The 27,236-nt window shown below is 38.9% G+C and overlaps 1 protein-coding gene across 1 annotated transcript; it reads left to right on the forward strand.

The window, feature by feature from the left end:
* The first annotated feature begins 1,585 nt into the window (after positions 1-1,585).
* LOC106901834 (interleukin-31 receptor subunit alpha-like) lies at positions 1,586-27,185 on the forward strand. The gene is made up of 15 exons (XM_014964847.1): positions 1,586-1,633; positions 1,826-1,876; positions 5,597-5,708; positions 8,502-8,668; positions 9,754-9,893; positions 12,409-12,550; positions 12,712-12,794; positions 15,092-15,302; positions 15,905-16,063; positions 17,104-17,226; positions 17,801-17,953; positions 19,346-19,489; positions 21,622-21,718; positions 24,361-24,424; positions 26,694-27,185. Exons 1-15 carry the CDS (start codon positions 1,591-1,593, stop codon positions 27,183-27,185), a joined length of 2,181 nt encoding a protein of 726 aa, XP_014820333.1. The 5' UTR covers positions 1,586-1,590.
* The last annotated feature ends 51 nt before the right edge of the window (positions 27,186-27,236 follow it).

The raw sequence follows: 27,236 nt of genomic DNA on the forward strand, positions 1-27,236 counted from the left end.
CCTATGAGAAATTTCAGCTTTTGCACTTCTAGCTCCTCTGCTTTTTTTGATTAGCAATGTATTTTCTGTACTTGTTACAGTTGACTTTTTTCTTTAAGTGACAGTAACATTCATACTGAGACCTAGAGCTCCAGCAAAGAAAATATGCACTTGCCTTAGTGGGTTTATTTCTCTCCAGTATGCTCCGTCCTAATTCCGTGCATGCTGAATCCAGTTTCCTGCTCTTACTTAGATGGTTTTCGTTTGGGTTATTTTTAATGTGATTATCCTAATCACGTCAAACCAATACATGGAGTTCATATAGTTTTCTCCATCTCTTAACTTCTATGCTACTCTGAGTCCCTAACTCTTCAGCCCCCAATGTTAGAATCTCTCTCACGTTATGTCTTACACTTTCTCTTTGTCAGCTTTTCCTTACTGCTTATAAATCAACACTAGCCTCGTGGCTATTCTTTGGGAGAAGCGTTGTCGAGGCTGATTTTTAGGTCACTCAGATAAGAGGGGGTTTGAACCTGCACGCACACACACACACACTGTATGCACCACTCTTCAGCATTTTGGAGTCTACTCCCAAGCCCAAATGATTTCATCACTAGGAAATCCCCTGTAACACTCAGTAGAATTCCTTGTTCACTTGCGTTTCATGACGGTGCCCTTCAGAAAATCTGATAAGATATACTTGGTACATTAGTCACCCACTCCTACTGTAGACCAGGCTTAGAAGCATGCCGGAACACCCTCTTTTTTAAAAAGTGATTCATTTAAAACTGATTTCTTTTTTGCTATTCAATACTCAACCTGAAATATGCCATGGTTGTCAAGATAAGTTAATAATTTGCCTATCACGAGGTAGGTCTGAACCTAGTCTCTGACTGCAGCTATCTAAGCCCAGAATGGAAATTTCCCAGAGTAGTGAAATTTTCAGAAAATTTCCCTTTACTGCTTTAGAAGCAACAGCTGTCGTGGCTCTGGTGGCTTCTGAGTTATTTTAAAGGTTCTCTGACCACACTTAATGGATGTGAAGTTTATAGTCACACCTGATTTACAGCTATGGTGATTTGGGTACCAACAATGTAGATACAGCATCTTTACAGTAGTGAAAGTATTCTGAATGGGGGAAGAAGTCAGAAAGTGAAGACAGGCAGGATCTTCTGCTGCTATTCTTTCTATCCAAGCATTTGTACTACAGTAACTCAAACGCCTTGACTTACTTTTTATTTATATCAATATCTCTAACTGACATTTTGGCTAGAATTTTCAAAGGAGTTTGAAGTACCTATACTTATACTACCTATAATAAACCTAATTTGGTTTGCACTGCTGTTATCTCAGACAGCATTAAGAATCTCAATGTGACTTCTTACAAACACGAAGGGGGAAAGTTTCTGTTTTTCAGAAGGGTTACTAGGATTACAATTAAAACTTGAAGCTCAAGTGTCCATCACATTGTCATTAATAAACCTATTACTTGTGTTCAGCCAATAGCAGTGTAGGTAGTGGAACGAATAGGAAGTTTGAAGAGGAAGTGTGAAAAATAGGCTGAAGACAGTGTGATGTTGATGGTAATCATTATGCTTCTTTACAGAAAAGATGAAGAACTCTCTGCTCGCAGCTATCTTTTTGTTTGCAACAGGTGAGTTTTCTTTTGCTGCATAACTTACTACTGTTTATAAGTAGTAAAAATTCTTAACGTTACTCAGACAAGGCTGTACGACCAAAACTATGACAGAATTTAGTTACGTGGGTAGGAGAAGCAACAGCCAGTAGCATCTTTTCCTGTTTCTTTCACAGTTGCCTTGTTAAATGGCTCCTTTTTATTCCCTAGATTCCTGCAACTGTGCAAACCAGGATTTGCCATTTTGCCAGCAGCTCCCAGGTGGGTAAATACTTCTCAGGTGACACCTACTTAACGGCAAAGGTGAAGGTCATTGTTGGAGGGAACCCCCCGGCCGGAGTGATGTCGGTGGGTACCGCTAGCCCTGCGCCCTTCGGCGGGCAGGGGTCGGGGGGCGGAGCCTGCAGCGGCAGCTGGCTCCGCCCCCTCCCCCGCCCCACCCAGGCGCCCCCTGGTGGCTGCCGAGCGGTGAACAAATCCTCCGGTGCCGAGTCTCTGCACAAACTGCCATGGTTCCAAAAGACAACAGGATCTGTAATGTTTATGTGCGACAATCATTCAGGCTTTATATTTAAGTGATAGATTTCTGCTAATGGGATAAATGACCAGTCCAATGCCTTTCAGTCGAGGTGAGACACTGCAGCTGGTGGCCCTCTGATGGGCTTCGTGCTGAATTTATTGTAGGCAGAAATGACCTACTTGCTAAGTGCCACAGCAGAGAAGACAGTATTTTGTGTACACAGTGGCACTGGATCATCAGGAGGACTATATTTTTCTTGAAATTAGCCACGGATAATTTTCTAGTCCTTGCTCTTTGCCAATCCAACTAAATTCTACTGAAGCATTGCTGAGAACATCAAATACACAAGAAAAACAAAAGGTTCTAGAGTAAAAAAAAAATAGAAAAGAGCTCTTTTTGTTTAGTTAGTTTCATTTTTTTAAGAAGAAAGTGGGTCTAGAACAGAGAAATATTCTTTTTCTTTCTTTGTATTGCTCTTGGAACAGTCATGGTACAGTACTAATTGTATTCTGGGGCAAAATATGCATGTTCTTAAAGGGGAAGCTGGCCTACAGCTGTTACTACAAAAAAGCACTAGGATAAAATTGAATGCGCACGTGGACACTAAGACCCACAAATAGGACAAGTGAAAAAAGAACCACAGTGCGTAGCATTCATTATGTTCATCTGAAGAAAATAACACAGAACTTGAATTATTGGCAGTGAGGTGGTGCACTGGAGTGTTAATTGAGCTAATACACTATTTCCACACATAAGATCTACTATTTTTTCTTTGTCTGTTCTATTGCCATCATGTCATAGAGAAAGCAAGAGCACTTTTGTAAGACTGAAAGCATGAGGAATGATACAACCCCCTATTGTTTGATAAGCAGAGGCAGGTCTGCAATACAATGGTTACCATTTGGATCTCAATTAATAGAAATTTGGGGAAGAAGTTAGTAGAAATTTAGTAGAAGACTGAATGTGTTTCCTTTTTGTCACTCTCTCAAGAACCGTTATTTCAAGTAGTTTCAGGACAGTATGTTACAAACATATTGACATGAAGTATTACAACAGTTCCGAAAAGATTTTGTTTTCAGGTGTTTCTTTAAAACAACAACAACAAAGAAACACCAAGTAAATGAAAGGCCTAAGTCAGAGTAAAAGAAAAGAAAAATGTGAGAATCACTGCTGTTTTCCCCAGTTGTTAGAGCACCATGTCCATGAGTTAAGTGGACAAGATTTGGTCTGGTGGTCAGACTAAGAAAGAAAATAATTCAATAATTATTTTCATTGCTGTAGAAACAAGGAAGACCTGATCTCCACCTACCCAAAAGGAAGCTGCACACCACCTAAACTGATGCAGCATAACTTTATTAGAAAAGCACATTTCTTTTGGTAGGAGCAAGGAAATGTCACAGAATGAGGGTATTAAAGTTTGAGCTCTGCTTATCTGACACACTTTTGGGTCCAAATCAGCTTTTAATTTAAATACGCAGCTACTATCTGAATGATGAAAAGAAAACCAACAATAATCTGTAACTCAGATTGTAGGAAGAAATAGCCCTGAATGAGGAAAAGAGAAGGACTAACCCTTTACCGTAACCATGCTGTAATACCAACTTCAGAGATACATGTATTTTCTTAACAAATAAGAAAACATTTCTTATTCAAGATTGATAGACCTATTAGCAGCTCATTAAAACTAATACATATAAGGAACATGTGACTCTACTTATCATGAAAAAATAATTTTTATCACCTTAAATATCCTGTACCTGTCGAGATACTTATCTATTTTTCTGAACAGAAAGAAAATATATCTGGTTCTTTTTTGAAAAGTGTGGGTGGTACTTTGAGACATCATAGCTGATTCTTCTGAACTAATAGTTCAGACAGAAAGATACCAAACAAAAGGCGAACAGTCATATTTTATCACTACCATTTCTGATAAGAGACTTTTGAAATACTGAAATAAGCTTAACCACTAGAGATTCAAAATGAGTTCCTTTAAGAATGTCATCAGTGTTTAATTTCCCTTCAGCTGAAAAATTTGTATGTTCAGCTACAAAAAACCCTCATATTTTTCTTTCCAAAAATTGAGCACAAGTCATTTTGTACATAAACTTAACCTCCTCCTGCGTTATAATGTGATGTTTATAAAGCTGGCAGTATAAGCAGCATATTGTTTTTCTCCAGAAATAGTACATTATTCTGAACTACAGAGAGAGAAGACTGATGGCTTTGGAGTAATTCTGGAATCTAGTCAATCAGTTCTACTGTTGATAATTAGCCCTACACTGTAGTGTATAATTCTTTGCAAGAAACTCTACAGCAATTCTTGCCAATAAGAAACTATGGAAACATCAGATTGGCCCTTGGTGTTGCTCACTAAAATGCAGTGCCTCTTTCTTTTTTTTCCCCAACTTCATTGCATGACATTGATTTCAAAGATGTTTCACTAGGGTGCATGTGGTCAGTTCTGGCCTATACTTTCAAAAATGTCTATAATTTGTGTTTAAGAGTCGATATCCCAGGAAGAACTGTTGCCAACTCTGGTGTATAGTCCTGTGGGTGAACCGTGCCCTCCTCCCATGCAAGGCAGATGCTGCTGGTTCTCCAGGGTTCCCAAGCCACAGCAGCTCCACCAGGGAAGAGGCTTGCTCCCCAGATCTAGAGTAAGACACCAGAAGCCAACGGTTTTTACAGATTTCAGCAAACAATTGAGCATTTCCAGAAACACAGCGGCAAGATAGGTACTGTCTGTCAGATGGGAACGGTGTGAAAGCAGAGCAGAGCTGGGAAATTAGAACCTAAGGTCTCTTAGGGCAGAAGTCCACTGCAATTTTGCCATCTACTTTAAGGCCATTACCTTGCAATAGCTTTCCTCGAAGCAGAGGGCCAAAAGCTAGTAATGCTTCTGTGAAATCATATGCAATTTGTTTCTGCAATTTTTGTGCCTAAGACGACAGGAGTGTTTCCAGAAGTATAAAAGATCTTTCATTCAGAGTTGAAAATAAATAAATAAATAAACTAACTTAAGCTTTGAGTAAGTAGAGGCAAGCAGGCACCAAGATGTCTCTATTACAGGAGAGAAACACAGTTCAAAGCTGTAATGATATCAAAGCTGTAGGAAATACCATAGCAAGCATTTCAGCACTCTATTCTTGGACACAAAACAGCTGATAATAGCGTCATAAAACACAGGAAGAATTATTTTTTTCTACCTTCATGTGGGAAAATTAGCTTTTACTTGGAAACTTTATAAACCTGATAAAGTTTAATCTTTCTAAGTCTTTCTGTCCCTTGTGCTAAACTTTAGTGAACTGCTTGCCTTGAGAGTAAACATGGCATAAGGACTCACACAGTTAGTTCTTACTTTGTTGCACAGAACGGTTTAGACTGTTTGGTATTTGGTTTTGTTAACAGTAAATGGTTGCCTGCGCTGGGTCTTTTCTAGTCCACATGTTTTTATCTTGCAGATTGGGACAATGAACTGGTATGCTACAAAGAATTAAGTGAGGATCTAACTTGCACCTGGCTGCCGGTACCGAGTGCTCCAAATACCATTAATTATACTGTATTCTTAAAATGGTAAGTCTAAAAGGCATTGCAGAAAATGAAAAGTTGTCATTGCTGTTTGGCATGATTCCTACCCGCCAGAGTTTTGCTCCAACATATTTTGTCATGTTGTGGGTTGTTACACAATACTGGTCAAAATCTTTCTTCACATTTCACTAATACATAATGATTTAAAAAAAAAAAAAAGAAAAAAGAAAGCAGATTTCTGTCTCAGTGCTTGCATTACAAAATGGATTTTCCTCATTTTATATCTTCATATTTGGGACGCCCATGAGATTAAGGGTATGTTTAGAAAGAGAGAAATGAGATCAGAAAATGTGATCTTTGCCATGAGATCATATCATGGGGTACACAGGCTACAACACCTTATGGCATTGGCACATTCTGATACTCATTGCTGATTATTTTGCCACATAACCCACCACTCTGCATTAAAAAAGAACTGTGGTTAGGAGCATCTCCTAAAGTGAAGGAAATGTCACTACACTGGGAAATTCCCCAGGGTGATCTGCATGTTGCAGAGGAGCAAAGCAACCACCACAGGGCTGAGGTTACTCCCCCCCATCACCTTCAATATTCTCCCACTGGAGGCAGCAGCTGATGCCGATATGCAATGAGCATCAAACCTCACTGCATTTGCTCTGTTGCCTCTTGCCCTCTCAGGAGCCCCCGTTGCTTGGAAGGGGAGAAGCACCTGTGAAATGGCTCTGCTTCTGTAGAGATGCTATCAGCTGAAGTATTTGTAAGCTAGGACCTGCCAAAATCAGGCTGCTGTTCCCAGGCTGCAGGGTTGATGTTATGAACAGAGAAGGCAGAAAAAAGAATGAAAGAGAAGATGGGTGGGGAAGGAGGGAGGCATTTGCCTCATGGAAATGTTGATTTTCCCAAGCCAGAGCCAGGACTTTAACCTCAGTCTTCTAGGCTTCAACCCAGTGATTTTAAAGAAAAACTTCCTTTATCTTTTTTTATTGGGTTAAAAGGAAAACAAAAAATGTTTGAAAGGGCTTTTGGGTTGCCTGGAAGAGGACATCACTCCTTTCTGCAAGTAACACCAGTTTGACATTGAAATTATTCCTTATGCTTGCTCCTTATGATTTAGTTGTCAGGAAGAAAAGGATTAAAGAAAAACACTCCCACAGAGAAGTTCCAACCAAGCATTCGAAATCATGCTTTGAAATATTAATGGCAGATTCACAACTAGTCTGAACCACAAGACAGGGGAACCTTCAAGTGGTTTTATTCAGTTATTAAATATTGTATCATGATCAGCACATTTAATACTTGAAATACGTAGATAGGCAATTAGTATGCCAACCCATTTCTTTAAGAACATTGAACTGGCACAGCTTTAACCTTGAAAAAAACACTGTCCTGTGTGTGACAGAGAGTAAATGAGAGAGGTGAGGCGAGGAAGTCCTAGGCAGAACAGGAACAGCCTCCTGTATATTGCCTTAAACTCCTTGGACTTTCTGTGCTGTGTGCATTAGGTAGGAGAAGTCTACAGGGCTGAGGACTAAGGTGGCATTTAAACATCTCAATCAAACTCTGATGCTTTGCAAGAACAAAAGTCAGAATCACAGGATGGTAGGGGTTGGAAGGACCTTCAGAGATCATCTAGTCCAACCTCCCTGCCAAAGCAGGTTCACCTAGAGCAGAAAATAGTCATATACCTTGTAAGAAGTTTTTCATACCTTTGTGGTAATCTAGATTCAGGTAACTGGGAAATTTTCTGCCCCAAAGGAATCCAAAAGGATGCCTCTATGGTAGTTGGCAAGTAGACTTTCTGAAGCAATTTCTAACCTAATATTATTCCTTCTAAATATTTTTTTATATCCCACTGTAAGTATGAAAGGCCATATGGATTTAATCTTGTATTATGCTGTGCCTTACAAGTTTAAGGGATTCAACAGTTCTCTACAGCACAACAAGGACTTGAATGTTTAAAATTTGCTAGATTTACAGGGTACTGGAATTACGCTTCCTGTTTCAAGCTGCTCAGGCCACACCTTCAAGAGTTCAAGATGCTGAATTTTGTACATAGATACCTGGAAAACTATCAATTGCTGCAATGATGCAGCTTTCTGGGTGTCCTGGGTTGAGAGACATAGGACTAACTTTTCTTCTAATGCTGGGGAAAATTGCACTTCTAGAAGACTCTAGTGTCTGAATTTGTGAAAATATTTACTTTATAGCCAGCCAGGCTCTGTGAGATTCAGGGTCTTATTGTTTTCGAGCCTTGCCTGGTGCAGGGACAAGGAGGAGCAAGGCCTAGGCATTTGACCCAGGCTGGCCAACAGGATTATTTCATACCATGAACGTCCCATTCAATATAAATTAGAAAGTTTGCTGCATAGCTCTCTCTCCCTTGATGGCGGCGGGTCCAGACAACTCCTTGCCACGGTGCCGGACCCCTGAGGCCTTCCCTTCCTCCTGAAGTCATTGTGCTGGCAGTGTCCAACATTTGCTGTCCCTGCTGGGAGTGCACAGCTTCCTACTGATATAACTGGCTGAGTATAATTCCTGTATCTTATATCAGTATTGGGATTAATACTGGTTCTTTAGTATTGTTGTTAACTATTTAGTTTTAGTCTATTAAATCTACTTATATTTCAACCCTTGTGTTTCCTTGTGTTCCCCCATTCCCCTTTCTGGGTGGGGAGGGGTCATTGGGTGATAGAATAATTGTCTAAATGACAATAGATTGTTATGGGTTTTCTCAAACCATAATGCTGGGCTAGGGGAAAGAAAGAGGTATTATAATCCAATAAAATGTTTGTTTTTAATTGTGCTTCCTTCTCTCCAAAGGGACAGAATATCAAAACATTTTCAGCGAAACACATCATCATCTTCCATCACGATAGAAAGAAAAGATCTTTTCATGAAGCGATCTGCATCTATTTGGATAAGAGCACATTACACCCATGACAGCTGCCTGATAGGAAAGACGATCTCAGTTGTACCGGGCAAAGCAGGTACAGCATCCTCATGAGTTTTGTTACTACAATGCCCAGCTGGAGCTGTGGTAGCATTTTGCTAAAGATTATTTCAAAAATTGTAAATCTCTATATACACTTGTTATTTTTACTGCTTCTGAGACGTACTCTGCAATTTGGCTTCTCTGGATGAAATCTTTACTGAAGTCTTTAGTCTTTATGGGAGAACGGTTTTGCTTTAAATCATTTGCTAGACTATAAAATAGTCATATTGAGGAAAATATATCAGGATATTTGTGGACAGTACTTACAGCTTCCTGTGCTATCTTTGATGGTTTTTCTGAACTTCTTTATTGGTTTACAAAGAGCAGGCTGACTCAGCACCATGCACTTAAGGAATCTTTGTTACAGAGCATTAGCATTTTGAGAAACCTTCTCAAATTTCAAATCTTTTCAAAGGTCACTTACCCATTCCACAATGCTGCAGGGGAGATATGAAAAAAGAAGTCCTATAAACTATGACCCTCAGATGTTTATTTAAATATTCCGTACACTATCTGATCATGGAGATTATGTTAAGAGCTTTCTGAAACTTCACCTTTTCAGAGTAACCATGGTCCAAGAAAAAACGCAGTGCTTCTCACTGCTGGTGAGCGTTACCAGTACAACCCAAATTATCACTATGACCTCCTCTGGAGGCTTTTGGCCACTTTTTGTTTGTTGGAGAGAAAGAAAAAGACATACTTACACTTACAGTTATATAGTTAAAGACAGTTGCTGAAATCGGAGGACGTTCTGGAAATTTTTATAGAATTCACAATTGTGGGTACTCTTGACATTTTGATTTTGTCTTTACGACTCACTCAGAATAGCACCTGCTTAGAAAAAGAGGTCTTCCTAAAATCAGTAGGAACATTCATAAAAGACACGCAAGTGGAAAAACCTCATTTTGTCGATACGATAAAGATTTGACAATTATTTATTTCCAGTCTTTTTAAAGTCCTTCAGTGTTCAGCATTCTATGCCAAGTCATTCATTTTTCATAAACCACACCTGACAGGCATAATTACCAAAGCTTTCCTGCTTCTCTCGCACTTACAACAGCTGCATGTTCCCCATTTTAGGAAAGTGCTTAACACCATCTAACATAAATGCTCATCAGATCGCTAACCAGTTGATAGTAAAGTGGGACCTGCCCACAACTCCTGCACCATATGAGCTGAGATACAGAGAGGCATTCACACAACCCACTCGGTGGACGCTGGTAAGTACTTCCAGATGACAATCACTTGAGAATGCAAGGTGCCTTACTCTTAGCTCAGCAGTTCATAGCACATACAGCAGGACACCAACAGGATGCTACTGAAGAGCACGTACAACATGGATAACAAGGAGGCACAGCATGCAGACAAGTGGTAGGCAAACATAAAAAAGGTCTCTTAGTCTTGTTCTAAAAGATCCAAAGCTGTTTGGGAAAGAAAGATTGCTTATACAGCTGGTTCTTTATTCCGTCAACGAGACGCTACTACCATCAGTGATGCAAAAGCTGGAGAGGATATCAGAAATGCCATAGAAACTAAAATCCTGATTGCACTTTAGATGATGGGCAATATTGCTCTTTTTTTGGCTGGTATGATTAAAATTTCAAACTGATTAGAGATCAGGTTGCTCTGTTTTTTAAGGTAACAATTCATACCTTATACACTTCTGTTTTCCATCACTTCTGCATATTTCTTTCTTGTATAAGAAGGGAAATAATTTCTCTGAGATACAACATCAGTTTCAGATGCATTTTGGGATATGCAATGGTGAGACTGTGGTGCAACAAGAGGGCAGTACCTAAAACTAAAGGGACTAAGAAAGACACAGAAAACCAGTCATAATTTCAGTAAGATCTGCATGCAGATCCAGTACATCATGCAAAGGCTTCACCAACAGCATGCACACACATATGATTTTTATCACCTAGTCTCTGAAATTGTCTGTTTTTCAAGCTCTGTTATCTGTAGTTGGATGAAGAATAAGTGTTTATCAAGTAGAAGTCCAAAAAGAAAACTGTCCCACTTCTTAGACATTCGTGCTCCCCTAGGAGTCTCTTTTCTTCATTTGTACTACCAGAATCTCCTGTGTTCTTCCTTTTGTATCAGAAGACCTATAATATTTTTTTCCATTTCTCTTGTAGCTGGCTGCCACTTTGTTTAGCAACTTCAGAAGGAGTACTATCAGAGGCCCATGTAAGAAAGGTTTCATCTTGGTACAAAGAATATGCAAGTCTTGGAAGGGTCTTCTTCTTCATTGACATACAAGTCTTAGACCATTCTAGGACAGCCAGATATCAGTAGTGCAATAGATAAATAAACATGTGCAGACAGTATGCAGCATGTGGAAGAACAGAGTCAAGAGCAGAAAAATGCATGTCCCACAGGTTCTGGAGGCAAGGGAGATAGGAGATTCAAGGCAGTGGTGTGAAGGACTGGTAGAGAAAGCCACACTGGGTGATAGGAATGACAGAGTACTGAAAGACTGCAGGTCACAAATATTCATTGCCTCCCATGTCCCAGCTGATCCCGTGAACTTAGGCTGTGAGCTCTTCATAACCACATGAATGTAGACTGCATTTACAATGGGACTGGCAGGGAAAGGTGAGTGTGGGCGTACAAGCCCAGAAGATATATAAAACTAGCTGAGAATCAGTGTTATCAAGTGCACGATTAATGTACATGTAATACAATTTAAGACTTGGATCTTGAGTCCATTTCACCTCCTTCTTGTTCTATAGGAGGTTTGGAGTCTTTCTGTGACCAGGATGGTCTTATTTGCAAAGTCATAAACAATATATAATCAACTTTAATAAAAAAATAAAGAGCTTTAGAAAACCAAAGAGAAGAGCTGGTCACGTAATAGTGGGGGATTTGGGTGAATTTGGGTGGGGTTTTTGCTGGTTTTGGTTTGGGTTGGTTTTGTTCTTTCTTTTTTCTTTTTTTTTTTTTAGGAAATACATGTATTTAAGAAAGCAAAACTTCACAGAAGACTAATGCTAAAACAAATATTCCAGTCTGCTATAGCACTTCTACCAAAAAAATCGTAGCACCTAGAACTGATCAGATCAAAGGTCCATTTGATTACAGGATACTATCTTCCAATAGTGGCCACTGATGGACATCTGGGGAAGACTGTAAAATAGTTCAAGCATATAGCAACAGTTTTTCTCATATTCTCTCCTACAGTTTTCAGCCCAGGGATTTCCTTAGACACAGGTGGTGTTTTTTTTTCAAGACAATCTCCATTCCCTGCAGTCACTGAGCATCAACTGCAGATGCACATTACTTCTGTGGTGCTAAGGCACAGGCAGCCACACCTTCAATCCAGCCATGCTCCTTACCACATGAGTCTCTTGGATCTATTTAGACATACTGTAATATTTGAGCATAATGGGATTTTGTGAAAAAAAAATAATATTAGATTTGACCTTCACATCTTGTTCTTCAGAATGCCAACAAGGCTTAGAGTTAAGTAAGTGATTATTAGGTATATATACTGTCTAATTGATTTGGACCTAAACTGTTGCTTATGTGTCCTGACTGAGCAGATCAACTTAATGAAAAAGAAGATATTGCCTTGAAAGAATAAAAAGATGTTGGCTAAAATGTCTAGTTAATTCCTTTCTGATGATAGGAACTCCTAGTTTCAGCTGCAGTCAGAAGACTTGGCTGAGAAAATAGTTAATATTAGATTATGTTTCATTGCTGTCACATAAATTAAACTTCATTTGTTTTTAGGTTCCTGTAGAAAACAATGCTGTCAATGTCACCATTTCAAATTTAAATGCTATGTCTTCATACATTGTTCAGCTCAGATGCATAGCCAAGGATGTTCTCCACTGTGTTTGCATTTGGACTAAAGAGATTTTGGTCCCTCACAGTAAGTGAAATACAGTTTTGTCCCACTAAGAATATACATAAATGTAAAAGTCTCTTTAAATTTTCTGTCACATGGAATAGCATTATCAGATACTGTTGAAAATATGAAGATCAAACTGATTCATATGAGTGCATGTCTCCATCTTTTTCCATGTTTACCAGAACTCACAAAAAAGCCAAGGATATCACATAATGAAACTACAGAAATCTCTCCAGGCAGAAGAAGGGTTCTTCTGAAGTGGGAGGTAATGTTCACTTTGAGTGTGGGTACCTTCTGGTCTGTCCATACTATTAATTTATTACTTTATAGGAAAAAATAGACTTTCTCATTATATTGAGCTACACTGTATAAGCAAAAGACATTGAATATTCTACTTTTGATTCAGGGTTCACTGAGTTTGTATGGTGGTGTTTTAGGTGCTAGAAGCCAGCAAGGAAAAACTACACTAATTTATAAATTTGAAAAATTATTAAAATAGAAATATTTGGGCTCAAAATAATTAGCTAGAACAGAGATTCTTTCCAACTTGCCTCAAGTTTGTCTCTTAGAATGAAGCTTTCCTTGACAGATCCTCGTAAGTCTTTAGGACATACAAGTGACAGGTGTATTTCAGGTGTTCCTAAGGAACACTCATATTCTTGAGACACAAAAACCTTTTAGAAAAGCTTGGCAAATCTACTAAATTACTAATTCAGAAGTGCAAGGGACCCATAGGCAATTTCAATGAGCAAGGTATCACTAGAGGTGTTTGTATGGAAACTAACTAATTCCATTTAGAGAGAAATATCATACAGGAAATCTCTGGCAGAAAAGACAGAGTCTGGCAGAGTTTTGACATATCAGAAAATGTGGAAAGTTTTGGAATTATGGATTGCATTTTGGCTAAAGGAAAGAAAAGACAGCAGAGGAAATAGGCATCTCATCTCCTGATAAGGAGGAGAGATCCCCTTTTCCCTTTATCTCCTGAGAAGGTAAAGCTGCAGATTCATTTTGTGATAAAGCAATAGACCATATATGCCAATTTAAATGTTAAGCAAGGAGAAGAAATTATTCTCCATCTAAATGCCTTAGTTAGAAAAAAAAAGGTGATATTAAATATGGTATCAGGTCTAGGACCTTCCTTCATACACTAGTCTATGATACAAAACAAGATTCAAGTCCAGATGGTTTCATCAAACACCAAAGGGACAGGGGAAGAGCTGCACTCAGTAATTAGCATGTTAAATGTAGAGAAAAAAAAATATAATCTTTGCCCTTGCTGACATACTTGTTTAAGTTGATTTCAAACAAAGAAAACAGCTTAAAGATGTTAGAGGCTAGCCATAGTTCCTCTGCTTTTGCTAACATTCACCGAGTAACCTCTACACAGTTTGAATCAATGGGCCAAGATAGCTGGCCTCAGCTCTAAACACCCAACCGGGCAACACGTATTGCTTTCATGGCTGCAGATAACACAGGACCTCCTGCAGCAATGCACAAGATTGAGACTGGAAAAGGCTAGCACTGCTCTTTTTGCTAAGCTCAGAAAGCTAAGTTCAACTAGTTTCCTCTCCTGCAATATGCCTCATATTTCACATATTCTAGGAATTATTTCTCCTACACAGAAACCTTTTCCAGTTTCAAAGCCTGTTGAGAGGGCCATAAGACTATTCCCCATCTGCTTTAACAGAGATTCAAATAATGGCACCAATTCTTCTCTCCCTATCCTGGGAAATACATGTTTTAATTTTGAGAGCTTCCAGTTTTACCAGAAATTCCTCTCAACACGTGTCTCTGCCTTTAAAATTAATGAATGTCATCCTGTCTATATTAATCCAGAAGTATCCAATTATTTCATTAAAATAACCCAATCTCCCAGCTTTGTGATATCTTCACACTAATTATTTTGTGCCAAGAAATAACAGAGAAGCCTGATATCAAAAGTAATCCTTGCAGTGTTCACAGGCCTTCATGTATTGAGTCCAGTTTCCATCTAGATTGCAGTAATTTCCATTTATGTGCACTCATTTTCCAGTCTCTCATGAAGATTAATACAGTAAAATAATGAATGAACTATCACCACGTAAAAATTTGTATCAAAAGATATATAACATGTTCCAAAGTTGTAGAATAATTACTAACATTTATCCTCAAAGAGACCAGATGCCTAATAGAGCCTAGTAGATGAAGATTCCCAGAGGCATAAATTGCAATTAAACACCTCTCATTAACTTTCAAGCTCCTAATTATGAGGAGTATGTTCCAGTGAAATGTAGAGAATGTTACAGCTGCTTCACTGCCGCTATTACTAATTGGATACACGTAACTAAGATCCCAATTAAGCAAAACACTTAATCCTGTGTTTAAATCCTCTCAATTTAAGCATGCTCTTAATTTTAAGGAAATGCTTTGCTTCATTGATTCCTAATAACCTAATTAAAATAGTACGATTTTATCCCCATCATTAAAGGTGACATTTTGTTTATACAATTTAATTCTTCTTGATTTTCTGCACAGGACATAATAACATTTATAGAATAATAATTATTTTCCTCTTACTAGGTAACACAAAGCAAGAACATCCTTGGGTATTACGTTAAGGTGGAAAGAATACCCAACAGTTGCAGGGATTCACCAAGTCCCATCTTTCTAGAGGACAGAGAAGTTCTTCTAAATCTATCCATGGCTTATTATAGTGTTAATATTTCTGCCTATAACAAAGCAGGAGAATCTCCACAAGCCATCTACATTGTTCCAGACTTCTCTGCAACAGGTATTCACCCTTTCTTTCATTAGAGTAGTAGAAATGAAAATTTTGTCTGTCTGCCACAAGATCCACTTCTTACCTCAAAATGGCAGGCTGCTCTTCTGCCCCTTTGGTTTCAGTCAAAAGGTCATTCCTAGTTTGATAATCTGCCTTTAAAAATGTCAAAATCTTTAAGATCCTTGCAGGTAGTGGAAATTATATGAAATTATATAGCTATAATCCATAATTAGCCCCTTCTCCTCCTCCCCCTCGTATGCACTACCTTGCAGTTGCTCTACATATAGCAGTTAATAGCTGCAGGAGGTTATTTAGCAACATCAGGCTTCCTCTTCCTGAGGCTTGGAACAGCCATTTCCCCTTTTCCGATTGTGGGAAATTAAAGGTCATGAACAGCAATTAACACTGGAGCTCTCACAGACCATTACAAAGTACTGGATGCTAAGTCTCCTTTATTGGCATACTAGTATAGACATTACTATATACTGGTCACCTGCAATGATGACTATTCAATGAATAATCTTCAAAAAAGAGCAAGTGAGAGGAAGCAAGCAAGAGAGGAGAAAATTGCCTTCCTGTTTGTTGATGTTCGATGGTGTATTTGTTCACAGACTTGCCTGGCCAGATCCATGTCAAAAACCAGGGAACTAATGCAGTTGTCACCTGGACTCCAGAATACAATCCAAAATGTTTTGTGGTTGACTGGGGCACTGGTAAAGGGGATATGCGCATGAAAATAGTAACTACGGCTACTGGAAATTTCACACTAGGTAACAACAACCACCACATCTACTTATGGAGGCACCATTTCATTTATTGGTTGTTTTTGGTTGGGGGTGGTAGGATTTTCATCCTGTTTTAAGAGCAAACTGAAGATTCAGGTAAGTGCAACTCTTATCTTTGTCCAGCGCTGAGACATCAACTAATTTTTCGCAACACTGAGGCAGGTAAAAAGCAGAGTTTTCAGTAGGGTTCTTCTGGTCACAGTTGGACAAGAAATGCAGCTAAGCTGCTGTTGCTGGCATGATGTCTCTCCTTACAGACATTCCAGGCAGACCTATATACTACTAGCTTTGGAAAAAAAAAAAAATTCCCTTGTTCCTAGGTAAACTTTACTTTAAATATAAACTACTCTGTTACAGTCTCCCTTAGATCTTTTTTTTTTCATCCCAATGCCTGTCCTTGTCAAAGCCTAAGTTCTCAACTCCAGTATTCTGCTTATCAAGCTAGGCATGATGAACTGCAGTCAGGGATCACTTTACAGGACAGTCCTCAAAAACCTTGGTTAAAATCATTTAGGTGACTCTTGCAAAGGCCATTCAGAACTGGCTTTTATGTACAGTAGAGAACATTGGGTTCTATAAATGAATGCACTGTTTTCCTTGGTCCTTCTGCAACATCTGCGCGGCCTGCACTTTACATGTAGTTGTTTTTCTTGTTTTTAAATATGCAAGCTGAGGGGGAAATATCTGTCCATGAGCTAAGATACCTACAGCCATTTTAGTTCTATACTTCTCCTTCAGCAGCTCAAGCCTTCCAGAGGGTGACTACAAGCAGATCTGGCATCTTTTAAAAGCAAACCCATGTTATGTCTTGTTCTGCTTCTGAGGTAGTTTTTGTTAAATGTCTAGAGACAATGAAGAAAGGTGCACATATTTTGTACTTGATGTAAAGCACTATAAACTTACATTATGCTTTGAGTCCCAGTTAGTAAGATTTATACCGAAAAGCTATAAAGTTGTCTCTCCTCCCCTTTTTTATAATTTATAACTTTTCAGTAAACCCTGACATACCTTTATTTGTTTTCCAGACAATTTTCAGCCATATAAATTGTACAAAATCATGGTACATGCATCTGATGTGTGTCATTGTGAGAATTTCACAAGAGATGAAAAGACTTTTGGAGTGACCCACTTTTACTCAGTTGAAGGAGGTATTCCTCCCCTTTATATAACCCCATCCTTTTTATTTCTTTTTGGTTCCTACCTGCAGTAATAAAAGAAATCCTACTCAAAGTTTCTTTCCCAGGTGACTTAACAACATTCTTCAGTTAGCATTGCCTTTGATCCTAGCAGTTCTGTACTGGCAGTGAATGACCTGAATGTTGTTCTTTACTGACAGGTCCACAGAAATATTATTATTGCAAATGACATTATCAAAATAAAAAGAAAGAAGGTCTTGGAATTACTACTCTTGTAGCTCAAATTTAACTGTGTCTAAAGTCAGATTTTCCAATCCCAATTCAGGAGTGTCTTACATTGCACCCCAAAATGAGTACAGTTGTGGCTTTTGGAGTACAAGTGTTTGTAATTTCTACCTACTTTGGTATTGCATAAGACAAGGGGGTTTCACGTTATGGGATTTCTGCTTTCTCTTTCACCCTTTATGATATATTTATGACAATTAGAATTAGGAAATAAGCTCTCTAGGAAGCAGTTAGGTTTCAGTCTTGTAAGTCTGTTGCACAAATATTAATGCAGAACTTACATTATTATCCAATTTTATAGTTCCTAGGACAGGTCCTGCTAATGTGACAATTCTGAATGTCACAAAGCATTCTGCATTTGTGAAGTGGACCAAAATAGCTGCCGAAGACTGCTTGGGCTTTCTCCAGGGATACAGGATCAGCTACACAGATTCATCAGGGAAAAAGTCTCCGGGTAAGTCGCATTGCTCAGAACAAAGCAGCAGCTCAGAGCCATGGCAGAAAAGCTTCATACAGACCATTAAGTGCTGTTGCAGCACTCTACTGAGTTACTTGAGATTTCTGTGGAAACTGAGAACTCTCATAGATCAGCTCCTGGTTAGAGTTTTAATGCTCTAGATCATTCTATGAACACCTAGAACCTTCTAGATATCATCTCAAATTAAATACTGGTGAGAAAATATTTCCTTAAAACTTACAGTTCTAAAACTACTGCAGAATTCTCTGGTAGCACTGAAAGGAAGTTGTGTGCTCTCAGTATTCCAGAGGAATTAAGATTTCAGTCACAATACTATGTATGTATGTATTGCAACTCAGCCAACCTTGACTCTAAGCCTTTCTATAGGGCTTAAGAAATTATGTTTCTTTTTTGAACTCGATTAGCAGGGAATACAGTTTGTATTTACCTGTTTTCAAAGACACCAATATTAATTTTATTTTCAGAAACATTTTCTTAAATTAATAGCTTTTGTGTTTAACTACAAGGGATGAAACTTCTACACGTTGAAATAAATTAATAGTTGTGAGCTCAAACCATCTGAGTTTTCAAAAATAAATCCCCTTACTTTTGATAAATATTTTTCTTCTTGTCTGCAGTGGAAAGTCTCCTTGCCATAAATAATAATACATTAACTTTGCACATACTGCCTTTCAAATAAAATTAAAGACATACTATAGAAGACAAATAGCACCTAAGACTTGATGAAGGAGAATAGCAAGGGTTCTGTAATTCATGTTGGTCTATGCCTTTACAGGTCAATAAAAAGTAACAAAAGCTTCCAGTATGCAGCGTTAACAGCAGGTTTGACACTGTCTTCAGGGGGCTCTATTCCACCCCAAATACCTGTCATAAAGTGCAAGAGGAGACAGAATGGGAGTGCCCAGGACTGAACTTAATTTTATTTTTTTTTGATCCTGCCCTTATCAGTCAATATAACAGTGACATAACATGTGATTGGCATGTTTTCTGGGCAGCAAGACTAATTTTATTGGACAATTTGGGGTAAGGAAGCTTATAGGCTAAAGCACAATTTCCACTTCTATGAAGATCTTAAATTGGCAGTGGCAAACTTGAAAAGTCATTTTTGCCCTGTTGGAGGCATACTACAGCACCATTGTTTGCATTATTCTGGCCAGGGGAAAAGTCACTGCATCATCAGAAAAGAAAGGTCGAACTGAAAGGCCTACAAAGTAGGTGAAGCAGAATGCACAGCCCTTTTTCTGTACTGAATGATGAGTAAGAGCACTGGTATTTTCCATGCTTTTTTCCCAGTCAGCCACGGTGATACAGACTCAGCCATCAGAGTTCATCTAATCATTTCCTTCCCCAAACCCTTCTGCATTTCAGCTGTTACTCTCAATTCTTCTACCACAAGTTACCATCTTACCACGCTGAAGGAAAAAACCATCTACCGAGTGCAGATCTCAGGATTCACTAATGCTGGTGAAGGACCTCTGACTCTTTCACAACCTTTCACCACTCCAAAATATGGTACTGTGGAAATTCTGTGCATGCATTACTCAGCATCAATCCCTGCTTTAAGCACTATATGTGGCATTATTCTTTACCCTTTCCTGATTCATTATTCAATCCTCAGTTTTTGATAGGAAACACATAAAAACGTTCCTTTGTTAGAGGTAAACAATTAATCACACTACAACTCTGCCTTTATTTCATTACCTAACATGCAGGGAATACTTAGCTAAGGTTCCTCATCTCTTAAACATTTTCTGATCTTTTTATGCTAGCTTTATGCACATATCTTCTTTATTGCTGATTTCTGTCATAGATTTCAGCAGTTTAAATGTTCTGCCTATGACTAGATAAATTCAGTATTCTTTGCTCTTGGCAAAATCCCGAGCAATCATGTAAACTGGTTTCCAGCTAGACCCCTGACCATTAACTGTAAAAAAAAAAAAAACAAAAAACAAATTGCTCTTATTGTGGATGACAAGTAATCAAATTGGGTTTTTTTCTGATGATTTGAGTAGATCTTACATAACACTGGCAAAAGTTTGCTTTCTCCAAAGGTGCGTGGATAGGCTAAGAAAATAAATACAGTTACATTTATAAAGTCTTGTATACTGTAATTATATATAGTTGACTAAGCATGGTCTCAAACATTTTTAACACCTTGTCCATTAAACTAGATCTAACACAGCAGAAGACCCTTTTTTTTTTTTTTTTTTCCTACCACAGCTTTACTCAATTGAAGCTTTGTAAATAAAGAAAGAAAAAAACAAGCTAAGATGGTGTCAGCCACAGGAAAAGCAACCTGTGAAATTCAGATACAGAATATGCAATGGCTTCTCCTCACTACAGCTTTTTTGTATTAAGGAAGAAAGTATAAAAACAAACAACTGAATAGTCAAAACTGTGAAGCAGGAAGAAAAAGGATAGAAATTAAAAATCTTCCTTGAAATTAACATGGTTTGTGCATCCTTCTCTCCCACACCAAATTCCTTTCTCCTCTCAACACAAGAAATTACAGTGTCTCCACTGGAGCTCTTCTGCAGGACTTTATTTCATGCATCTTACTGAACATATGTTTGGATAAGATCAAATTTTTCAGGAAAATAACAGGAAGACATAGTTAATTCAATGCAACATTTTAAAAAAATCAAGTAATTGCATTGAATTAAGCATTGCATTTATTATTTCCCCCCAATTTCACAAGTTACTAATCTATTAAAAGAACCCCAGATTTCTTTGTCATAAAAGCTTTTTTCAGCAACAAAGCAATTTGCAGCTTTTCAAAAGTCTTTACAAGCAGAATTAAGTAGCTGTTTGATTTTGAAAAGAACTAAGTTTTGTTGCTGGATGGGTAGAAAAAGCAAGGGGCCTTTTTGCAAATATGGTTTGTTAGTATCAGCAACACGATCATGAACTGACCACACTTTCCTGGCACTATTTTGAACCTTTTGATTTAGCTGTCTCTGAGGAACACCTCAAGCCCGACCCACAATTCACATCACAGCCTGCTTTGGTTCCTGTGTTAGCAGGACTGCTCTCGCTACCTGAGAACTATATTAACCTTTCAAGCACTTCATCTCCTTCAAGAGGGTTGTTGGTGGTGGGAAGTTCATCGAGCAGGTATTAACATAAGCAATAGGAGATGTAGGTTTGCAGGAAGGGTTGACAAGTGGCTGCGTGCTGATATAACTGTCTTAAAGTTCCTAACAGGTGAAGCATGGCACCTACCAAATTCACAAACCATAATATTGTGTCAGGACCAAGTGGGATGTCACCAAAAAAACCCCCCAAACCCTACCCTAGTAAAACCTGAAAATTATTAAAAGCCACTTCCACTCAGATAGTTTCTTATGAAGTCAGACCTGCATCAGGGTCCTGACCCATTAAGCCAGTTTGAGCTCACACAATAGCATAGAGAGTAGGAATGCTTCTTTTATTATAAAGTGTTTGGATGTTGGATTTCAGAATTCAGCACATATGTCTAGGTATCTTAAAAATGCAGACCTGAAAACCTCTGACTCTCAGAAATCCCAGGTCCTGTTTCACTTACAGGAATCACAGAACATGTGTAAAGCTTGACTTCTGTTCAAAATACAGCTTTTCTATACTTGATACTGTAAGTCTGATTCAGTCTCTCTATTTCCCATCAGATAAAGGAGAATTTGAAGGTTTCGTGGCCATCCTTTGCTTCAGCATGCTGTTCATTCTGATTTTTGCACCTGTCACTTGTTCTCTAGTGCTTAAAAGGTAAGAAGGAAATATTGGCTAAAGTTGTTAGCAGCGCCTCCATTTTGCTTAACACTGAGCTTCATAGCACTGGGCATCATTAAAAGCAACACAACTCAAAAAGCACAAAACACAAAAGCCACCCCACCCATTTACACAGGGAGAGCAATTAAAAACCACTATAGAACTGATAAAAACTGTTCTTTAAAAATCTATAATCTTTTGGTTTTGATACAATTATCTGAATACCTCTTGTCTCAAACACCCTTGAAAAAAGCAAGGACCATTTCTCACAGTGGAAAATAGGTTATATATATGGAAAAAGCATGCATCTGATTATTTTGCTCTTTCGTTCCCAACTGATAATCATGTCTCTTCTACTGAAATACAAAAATAAATTCCAGCAGCATATGCAAATTGATGTTGCCATCCAAGCAGTTTCCTGCAAGTACATTTGGATGTTAACTGTATAAATTATGCACATAAGCACATAATGAGATGGAGTAATGGATGGATGAGTAGGAAGAAGAGAGAATAACAAGAGAGCCTGTAAGATATGGATGAGGTCCTCTAATTTTAGCAGAAATTGTTCTCTGCAGTTATAAAGTACATCCCTCCCAAATTAATCTGAGGTACAATATTAGAGGCGTACTGCCACCGGAAAAAAAAAAAAAAAAAAAAAAAAAAAAAAAAAAAAAAAAAAAAGGCTGGAAAAGCAATGGGTTCTAATATTAATCTAGTTGCATACAACCATTCATATTGCTATTTTGAAGCCATAGAACCCTACCCTCCCTTTTTCTCCTTTTTTACAAAGCACCAGCCTCAGAAACTGAAAGCACCAGCTGCTGAAGGATGGAGCAGACAGACGGTACAGGCTGTGGCTTGAAAGCTGTATGGCATGACATAGCTCAATTTAGCTTATGTATGAGGCTAAACTCCTGCCCTTGCTTTTGGGAAACAGACTACACTCCACACTGAGGCTCCTCTGCACTTTCCTTTTCAGATTTTACTTTGAGTTGCTCTATGTCTGATCCGGTCTTTTTGACAAGAACTTCTGAGAAGTTTTGACCTAGAGCAAACTTCACTGTATTAAAGATAAGATCAGACTTCATTGTCTGAGCCCATTAGGAAAGAACTTTTAAAAAACTGAAAAAAACCAGCACACAGAAGCCAGGTGTAGCACTACAAAATAGCAATTATATATGTAGTAATATGGAGCACCTGGAATATTGAGATGAACGGTCCAAAGGATTCCCCCTCATCTCCATCGCCTGTATGATTTACAAAAAAGGACTCACCAGACAGCCCAACACCCATCTTCACAGGAGCATCAAGGATATCCAGTAACTCTACAGTCTCAGGCTTCACCTCAAACCACAGCCTAAACAGAGGCAAAGTGCTTTACAGCTAATGAAGTCTAGATTCGATTTGAAAACCAGACAACACTGAAACCAACACTAAGGCAGGGTGGTGGGCTACATAACCTCCCACAGTCTCTTGCAGCTGTGGTTTCTTCCTATGGAAGTGAGTCATTGCCCAAAGCTCTCCGGGTTGCTCTGAGAGCAGCTGCTGATAGGGAGGTGATCAGCTCAAAAATGCCCAAGAGATGGCCTCCTGCTCCCACATGAGCTGGTGGATGAGCATTTGGGGGTAACTGATGCCAACGGGATCGATCAGTTCAGCAGAAACTCCTTTTGAAATTCCAATCCCACCCCACTGCTGCCCCTCTGTAGGGAAATCACAGCTGGCCTCAGCCAGCCTGGGGCCAACACCAACACCTCAGGGTGGCAGGAGGGATGGGAAGGGCACCATTACAGCCTGTCCTCTTAGGAAGGGCCAGGGAGGACAATGCCTGAGATGTGGCTCGTGTAGGGTGGTCCAGGGATGTTAGAGAGCATAGCAGCTTATTGCCAGTTTTGTTGTTTCTGAGCCCCTGGGTGCAAGGAAGGAGCTTGAAAAAAACGTTTATGCACAGGCAGCCAGCTGAAACCCATTTGAACAGCTCAACTACCAAACTCAATTCTACCTTCCAAAGCTCTTCCTCTATAGCAGAAGCAGCTGATGTGAGCTTCAGTAAGCGTGTGTTCAGGTTCTTGTTAGGTGAAATTGTGAGATACTGTACAGAATAGCTCCCAGAAAGAGCCAAACTCAAAACAATCAGGAAAGAGCAGAAGCTGTGTTGTGAAAGAGTCACTTCCAGGCCTCTGGTGTCATTGCACAGAAGCTAACAACAGCAACAGCTTGCTCTTTGAGGAAAAGTAAACTTCTAAGTAGAAGCCCAGGAGCAAATACTTACTAAACCAAACTACCTCCTGTGTGTCCAAGAGTTCTCAAGGAAGATGGAGGCTTTGTGGAAATGATAGTAGATTATGAATATATAATGATTACCCATGTGAAAAGAGACAACATTACCAGCTCCTGTCACAGCTCCTTCGTTCTTAAACAAAGATGCTAATCACCACTAACTCAGCATTTCAGTGTAGACTACCAAGCTTGGGCTTCAGTTTTTAATTGGCATGATGCTTAATAGTCACTGTAGAACATCTTGTTTTGATGGTCATGAAAATACTAATAAAATGTTAATTATAAATGGTAGTTAATTTAAATTCATAGGGAATGTCAGTCATTTAACCTGACAATAAACTTAGAACGTTTCTTTACAGGCTGAAAATATCATGTTGGCCCAGCGTACCAAGTCCAAGAAACAGCAGTGCGCTTCAAGATATGGCAAGTACTCTCCTGATGGTGTGAAAAAATACACAGAGGACTCTTTCCTACTGACTAATCAGTAATACTAGTTATTAGTAAGACTCAGGTGTTGTATGTGCAACTCCTTAAATGGTATGTGAATGCTCAGGCAGTGACTTCTCCTTTAACACAAGTGAAATCTGTCCTACTGATTCATCAATAATGTCAGTTATTAGTCTTTTCAAACTTCACCCTAGTAAATGTTTAGTATCAACAGCTGGGAAGTTAGTGTAATAGAAATAAAGGACTGAGATGGTTGCTGTTTAGGCAAAGGCTGTATATACCATTTAATTTAACAAGGGTTCTCAAACTTTTTCGAGAACACCATAGAGCCTATTTAAAGGTATGGTTGTTAAATGAACAAAGCAAAGCTGAAGAGGGGGGGGGGGAGGAATCTAAAGAGAGAAATTCAGCTTTTATATCCATTTGGTCTTCACCAGTGGGAACTGATTATTAAGTACAAGTTACTCAAAACACAAAGTAACACATCGTAGCCTAATTCCACAGAACTCGTATGATAGATGGCACGTATATGGTGTTTGAAATCTGCTCCTCACTCCTCAGTCTAACCCCCTCCAGAGCAATCCAAGGGCTCCGACTGGTCAGCTGATAGATGGCTGAGGAGCACCTAATAGTAAACAGGCACCAAGGTTCAGTAGCACATTCAAATCTTGCCCATGGCTTTCCCATACACTTTACTAAGGATACCTGTATTTCAGGACTGAAACATTGCCTGAAAATCAGCTCTTAGGACAAGGCTGCTGGACACCATGTTATTCACTTTTGCCTATTAGTGGACTTATTTGCATCTTCCTCTCCTTATCTCTTCCCTTTTAAACAAGCTTCTGCTCCAGTTTTGTTGGTACTAGAAGTCCTTCCTCTGGGAGACCTCAGTTTATCTTCCAAGTCTCAGACCACCAAGCATTAAGTTTTTGGAGCAGTAACTTCTTTCCTTTTTAGATCTTTTTTATTTTTCTGGTGGATCTGAACTTAATTTGGCACTCATAGATCTCGTCTCTCAAGCCAACTTGTGAGATTTAACAAAGCAGACTTTGATCTATTTAGTCAAAGGTCAGGCAGAAGCTGGAAGGTATCAACAAGCCAGACATTGTCCAAATCTAGGATACAGATTGAAATCATCAGCAATGAAATTTCAGAAGACCCTGACAAGCTGCTGGTAATCAAAGGTTTTGCTGAGCATCAGCATTTCTTCCTTCAACAGAGCAAGTGTGATTTTCTATATTCCAGATCAGAACTCTGTTGCATTCTTTTTTCCATTCTTCCACCCAAGTGTAGATACAGAAGTGGTGAGCTCACTGATAGTACCAGATAGTCATTTTGCAAAAGCCAGACAAAGACTGAACAAAGGAGGATCAGATGTACAAATGTGCAGTTGTACAAAGTCAGTTTCAAAAGTGACGTTGCTGTTCCACTGTTTTCTTCAGTTAAAGCAATTGGCCTGCCTACAAGCACCAGGCAACTTCCAGTTCTCAGCACTGGGATTCAGATGTCCCTCAGTGACCACTCCAGTAAAACTAACTCTACCTAATCCTCTTGCTTCTTCTCCACCATACATTTAGAAAGAAAGAAAAAAAAAAAAAAAGGGGGAGGGGAGTCGGGGGAAACTAACAATTATACCAGAGAACATACCAGCCTGACCATAATTTTAAAAATGCTATGGCAAAGGTAGGCAAACACAGCAGGACAATCTAAGTGAGTAAGACATATGACTGGTGTTAAAAACTATTCCCCATTTAATCCTCCAGAATTTGCAAAAACTTGTAACCCAAGGCACACGTAGATCACAACATGGCAGTAGGTTGAATAACAAACTGCTTGCAGTAGCTGACAGCTAAAGCTTGTTTGGCTGCTGTTCAGTTCAAGCTGCTGCCTATTTATAGTAACATATCTGTTAAACATTTTGAAAGCTGTGAGTCTCAGAATAGCACATTGTGAAACCTACCTTTTATCACCACTATGCTTTGTCCCAAGCACACATAAAGGCAAGAAAAACTTTGTCTAAATACTATAGGAGAGGAGAAGATGGTCCTCTGAATTAAGGAAATAAATATTTTCGTTTATGTTACTAAAAGCAATGAAGGTGGGATAAAATTAATTAATTAGAATATTATATAGGCAAGACCAGGCTGTCTGTCTCCTGGTTTTATTCTTTTATTATTTATTTCACAATTGCACTTCACAAAAGCATGATAGTAAAATTACTCTTTCTCCTTGTTTTGCCTTGCAGACTAATTGGAAGCCTGTTTCAAGGTCACTGCTTCAGGCCCTGTCAGACAATGATACCACCAGCCTTTATGTCATAGAGCATGATTCAAAGGCTCCTTTGAAGCTAGACCTCTTTACAGATGGTGGGGAAGACAGCAAGTCAGGAAGTGACACTGGCCAGTCAGAAGAACCTAGCAATAACACAGACATAAGCCAAAGGCACGAAGAAATCCCTGAAAAAGCAGTTACAAGTGAAGAAGAAGGAATCATTTCCATTACAGTACCACTCCTGAGTGACTACACCAGCATGGAGTTCAGCCAGAAAGCCCTGATGAGTCTGACAGTGAAGCTGCCTGCAAGAGCTGCTCGACCTCATCTGGAAATGGAACTAAGCAGTAAGCCAGCACAAACTGAGCATCAGGTTTTGTTTGCTCCCCAAGACTACCTCAAACAAAGCCAGGTAGTATTTTTGCCATCTGGACCAACTGTGATGGGACAAGTAAATTCAAACTGAAGCATTTTGTAATTTCTTGTATCACAAAATCAAGTTCCAAGACCTCTGGGG

This window comes from Calidris pugnax, unplaced genomic scaffold, assembly GCF_001431845.1.
Source record: "Calidris pugnax isolate Ruff unplaced genomic scaffold, ASM143184v1 scaffold273, whole genome shotgun sequence".
Taxonomy (NCBI): domain Eukaryota; kingdom Metazoa; phylum Chordata; class Aves; order Charadriiformes; family Scolopacidae; genus Calidris; species Calidris pugnax.